At 38.6% G+C, this 4,485-nt stretch overlaps 3 protein-coding genes across 3 annotated transcripts; all 3 read right to left on the bottom strand.

Moving 5' to 3' along the window:
* Positions 1–354: 354 nt before the first annotated feature.
* Positions 355–1,060, bottom strand: LOC104241871 (uncharacterized). Its single transcript, XM_009796827.1, has 2 exons — positions 993–1,060; positions 355–694 (listed from the first exon to the last, which is right to left on the bottom strand). Exons 1-2 carry the CDS (start codon positions 1,058–1,060, stop codon positions 355–357), a joined length of 408 nt encoding a protein of 135 aa, XP_009795129.1.
* Positions 1,061–1,231: 171 nt separating this feature from the next.
* LOC138868198 (uncharacterized) lies at positions 1,232–3,752 on the bottom strand. The gene is made up of 5 exons (XM_070145615.1): positions 3,578–3,752; positions 2,766–3,011; positions 1,828–1,831; positions 1,538–1,742; positions 1,232–1,441 (listed from the first exon to the last, which is right to left on the bottom strand). The coding sequence occupies exons 1-5, from the start codon at positions 3,750–3,752 to the stop codon at positions 1,232–1,234; spliced, it is 840 nt and encodes a 279-aa protein (XP_070001716.1).
* A 3-nt stretch (positions 3,753–3,755) lies between these two features.
* Positions 3,756–4,199, bottom strand: LOC138868199 (uncharacterized). The gene has a single exon (XM_070145617.1). The coding sequence runs from the start codon at positions 4,197–4,199 to the stop codon at positions 3,756–3,758; it is 444 nt and encodes a 147-aa protein (XP_070001718.1).
* Positions 4,200–4,485: the final 286 nt, after the last annotated feature.

Below are 4,485 nucleotides of genomic sequence, written 5' to 3' on the forward strand. Positions count from 1 at the left end.
TTCACAAGCAATTGAACCTCAATCCTATCTCCTTTATCAACCCCACTAGCCAAATCAATTCAGCAATTGTGGCTGTCAAACTCCTGTATTCTGCTTCAGCAGAACTTCTAGATACTGTTGTCTGCTTCTTAGACTTCCAAGACACTAATAAAACACCTAGCTTGATCAAGAAACATGTTACAGATCTTCAGTGTTGGCTTGCAGCCTAATATGTATCACAAAATGCCTCCAATGTGCCTGTGGTTTTGCTGGAAATCAATATGCCCTGCCCAGGATGGTTCTTGACATATTTAACAAGTCAATTGCTGCCTCCATGTGTGACCTCTTTGGTTGCTGGAGAAACTGACTTAGCATCTACACACTAAATGCCAAGTCAGGCCTTGTCATAGTCAAATACAGCAGTTTGCCTATTAGTCTTTGATAGACACTTGGATCTGGTAGTAGTTCATCTACAACATAACTTGAAGTACCAAGATGATCATCATACTCCTTGGTAGTTAACTTTGCATTCACTTCTAGTCGAGTAGCTACAGGCTTTGCTGCTCCAAGTCCAAGTTTAGAGATAATCTCTAAATCATATTTCTCTGATGCATAAGAATCCCATCTGCAGATCTGGCAAACTCTATTCCTAGAAAGTACTTCAACTCTCCTAAGCCTTTCATTTTGAATGCTTGTTGTAGTGTTGTCTTTGTCTCTTCAATTACATTAGATAGGTACCAATGAGTAGCATGTCATCTACATACACCAACACTATCATTGTGCCTTCAATAGTCTACTTGATGAACAAAGAATGATCATATTGGCTCTGAACAAAGCCAAGCTGATACAAAGCTTCTATGAGTTTCTCATTCCACTATCTAGGGGCCTGTTTCAGGCCATATAAGGATTTTTGAAGCATGCACACAGGTTGAGACTCCCCCTGGATTCTGAATCTTGGTGGCAATTGCATATAGATCTTATCAAAGAGATCACCCTAATGAAAAGCATTATACACTTCCATCTGATGAATGTGCCACTTCTGAGTTGCAACTATTGATAGAATAGTCCTCACAGTCACCATTTTCACTACAGGTGAAATGGTTTCCTGATAATCAATCCCCTCCTTCTAACTGTACCCTTTAGCTACCAACCTGGCCTTGAATCTCTCCACTTCACTTGATGTTTTGTATTTGGCTTTATATACCCATTTACAACCAATTGGAACCTTGCCTTCAGGAAGAGAGACAATGTCCTAGGTGTGATTGCTTTCAAGTGCTTCAATATCTGCCTTCATAGCATCTATCCATCTAGGATCTTGACTGGCTTCAATATATGTGGCAGGTTCTACAATAGATAAGGAGGCTGCAAGATAAGCTTGGTATTTAGGAGACAGGCCACTGTAGGAGACATAGTTTACAATTGCATATGGTACAACCTCATGTACGTTCAGTGATACAAAGTCCTTCATCCAAATAAGAGGATTCTTTGGTCTAGAAGCTCTTCTAACTTCTTCTTCTACAACTAGGGGGATAGCTGGCAGTTGTTAAGTAGATGGAACCTGCACTTGACCCTGATCAGGATTGTCTCCAGTTGGATGAGCCAAGATTGATTCTCCTTCACTCTCACTTGCAGCATTATTGTCATGAGCATCTTCATTTGTACCACTGGGCACATCTCCTATATCTGAGTGTGTCAACTCAGCCTCATGCTCACTGTTGTGGCTTATATCAGAAACTGTTGGGACCTCTGATAGCTGAGATAGTCTGCAGGAACATCTAATTGTAGGAAGATTGGTAGATACTTATTTCTTGTCTGTCTAAAAGGAAAGACGGTCTCTTTGAAAACAACATCCCTGTTAACAAAGAAAGAATGATTAGTTAGATTTAAGAGTACATAGACTTTTTGAGTTGCAGCATAGCCCTTTAACACTGCTGGTATAGCTCTTGACATGAACTTGTCCTTTTCTTGAACTGCTTTGGCATAGCATAAGCATCCTAGTACTCTGATATATTGTAGTGAAGGTTTCCTGTTGTGCAACTTCTGGAAGGGTGACACTCTATTAGTAACTGAAGAAGGCATCCTGTTGATTATGTGTACTGCAGCTAGTACACAGTGTCCCTAGTATTTCAGAGGTATATGAGCTTGAAATCGCATTGCTCTAGCAACCTCTAAAATATGTCTATGCTTCCTCTCAGCTACACCATTTTGCTGAGGAGTATATACACAGGTTCTTTGATGAATCATTCCAAGATTGCTAAACAGATCACTGCAAGTTGAATTCACTAATTCTAATCCATTGTCTGTCCTGATAACCTTAACACACTTGTTATGTTGTGTTTTTACATAACACAAGAAGAATTTTAAGATCACACATACATCTGACTTATACTTCAACTAAAATAACCATGTCATTCTAGAGAAGTCATCCACCAAAGTTAGGAAGTATTTATTTCCATCAAATGTAGTCACTCTATAAAGACCCCATACAGCTGCATATATCAAATCAAAACATTTTGTACTTTTAATACTGCTGCTAGAAAAGGGAAGTCTAGTATGTTTAGCTAATGAACATACATGATAATTATCCACTATTGTGACACAATTCTGAGTTTTAACAGGGAACAACTTCTTTAATACTACAGAAGATACATGTCCTAGTCTCTTATGCCACAAGTCAATATCATGCTTCTCCTTAGGTTCTGTAGTGTCCTTGACTGTTAGTGCTATTTATGGATTGCTCTTATTTGTGTGAGAGATCAACAAATAGAGGCCATCATATTCCTTACCAATCTCCTTCACCCTCCCACTGTAGAGATCCTGAAATGGGCAATAATCAGGATAAGAAGCAACACAACATTGTAAGTCTTTGGTTTCCTTGGATACTGAGAGTAGATTATACATGAATCTTGGGACATGTAGGACATATTTTAGCATACTTCTTGCTGAAATTGGACTAGTACCCATGTGTGTAACATAGACTACATCTCCATTTGACAGATATACCTTCTTAGGATTACTAGGTTTGATCTCTTCTGATTTAGATAATAGATTTAAGTCAGACACCATATGATTTGTAGCCCATGTATCAATTATGTACTACGGGGGATTATTACTCACTAAAAAACATAGCTAGTACATGTTGTGTATGTCATATTTGCTGATGGAGCAATCAGAGAACTTTTGTTCTGCATTTGTAAGATCTGTTCATATTGTTCCTTAGTAAATGTACATACTACTGGCTGTCTTCCTGATGGGCTATCTCTTGAGGTTGAGGGTTACCTCTGCATTTGTACTCCAGACTTAACTAAAGTTTACATTTGTTGAGATTGATTCTGCACCTGCATAAATGGTTGTACCTGATTATAGAAGGTCTGATTTGGATCTTCAATACAAACATTATAAGATGCAGCTTCCCTTTTCTTCTTAGACTTGAAACCTTGTGGCTAACCAACGATCTTCCAACAATTCTCCTTGTTGTATCCCTTCTTCTTACAGAAATCACAATAGTCACTGTAGGTTCTCTTCTACTTAGAGTAACTTCCAAGTTGTTGAGAATTGTTTGGCTGAAAGTTTTTAGGCCGAAAACTAGGTTGGAAACCACTAGATCTGGATGAATATAGGGCAGCTGACTCATAACTTTCATCTGGAATAGGTGATGTCAATCCTAAATTTCCTGTTGTGGCATCTATAGATTTCTGGTTTTCATCACTCATAATCATAGAGAATGCCTGATTGACTGTAGGTAAAGGATACATCAACAGTATTTGACTCATTGCTTAAGCATAGGAGTCATTCAATCCCATAAGGAATTGGTACAACTTTTGTCTCTTCATAAAAGCAACGTAATCTCTAAACTTCTCACAATCACATGGAGCAGGGAGTAAAGCTTCAAACTCATCCCAGAGGTCATTCATCTTAGTGTAATAGATAGAAATAGATGATGTACCTTGATATAGGGTTGCAATTTTCTTGTGTAGATTGAATGACCTATATCCATCTACTTTGTCAAATTTCTCTCGCAAATCCTCCCAAAGAGCCTGCGCACTAGCACCAAATACCACTCCTCCAATGATCTGTGGAGTTACAACATTCATCAACCATGAGAGTACAATTGCATTGCACCTCTCCCATTGCTCCCATAGATTTTCACGAATTTTTTTCTTTTTCCATGTTCCTTCTACCAGCCTTAGCTTATTTCTTCCTCGCAGAGCTATCCTCATAGATCAATTCCATATAGTGTAATTGTCGCTACCTGTTAATTGAAAGGAAATCAATTGTGCTACACTCGTAGCTGCAGGTCCAAGGTATAATGGATGACTGTGAGGCAAATCAACTCTGAATTCCTCATTAGCTAGAGTATTTCCAATTCCTGTATCTACATTCGTGACGGTATTAGCCATGGTGTTATCAACAGTATCTCACATGGCTACTCTGCTTTAATTGACGAGGCTTCGATTCTTCGATTGATTTTTTTCTGAATCTCACAATTTCACCAATGGCAATGTG

This window comes from Nicotiana sylvestris, chromosome 1, assembly GCF_000393655.2.
Source record: "Nicotiana sylvestris chromosome 1, ASM39365v2, whole genome shotgun sequence".
Classification (NCBI taxonomy): Eukaryota; Viridiplantae; Streptophyta; class Magnoliopsida; order Solanales; family Solanaceae; genus Nicotiana; species Nicotiana sylvestris.

Bases quoted from the DNA above. Each gene is read 5' to 3' on its own strand.
- LOC104241871 (XM_009796827.1), bottom strand. From the start codon at position 1,060: ATGGTGACTGTGAGGACTATTCTATCAATAGTTGCAACTCAGAAGTGG. The intron at 695-992 runs GTATAATGCTTT...ATGTAATTGAAG, and splicing joins CACATTCATCAGATGGAAGT to AGACAAAGACAACACTACAA.
- LOC138868198 (XM_070145615.1), bottom strand. From the start codon at position 3,752: ATGAGTCAAATACTGTTGATGTATCCTTTACCTACAGTCAATCAGGCA. The intron at 3,012-3,577 runs GTTTCCAACCTA...TATCTAAATCAG, and splicing joins ATATTCATCCAGATCTAGTG to AAGAGATCAAACCTAGTAAT. The intron at 1,442-1,537 runs GTTCCATCTACT...ATTTGGATGAAG, and splicing joins CTGATCAGGGTCAAGTGCAG to GACTTTGTATCACTGAACGT.
- LOC138868199 (XM_070145617.1), bottom strand. From the start codon at position 4,199: ATGAGGATAGCTCTGCGAGGAAGAAATAAGCTAAGGCTGGTAGAAGGA.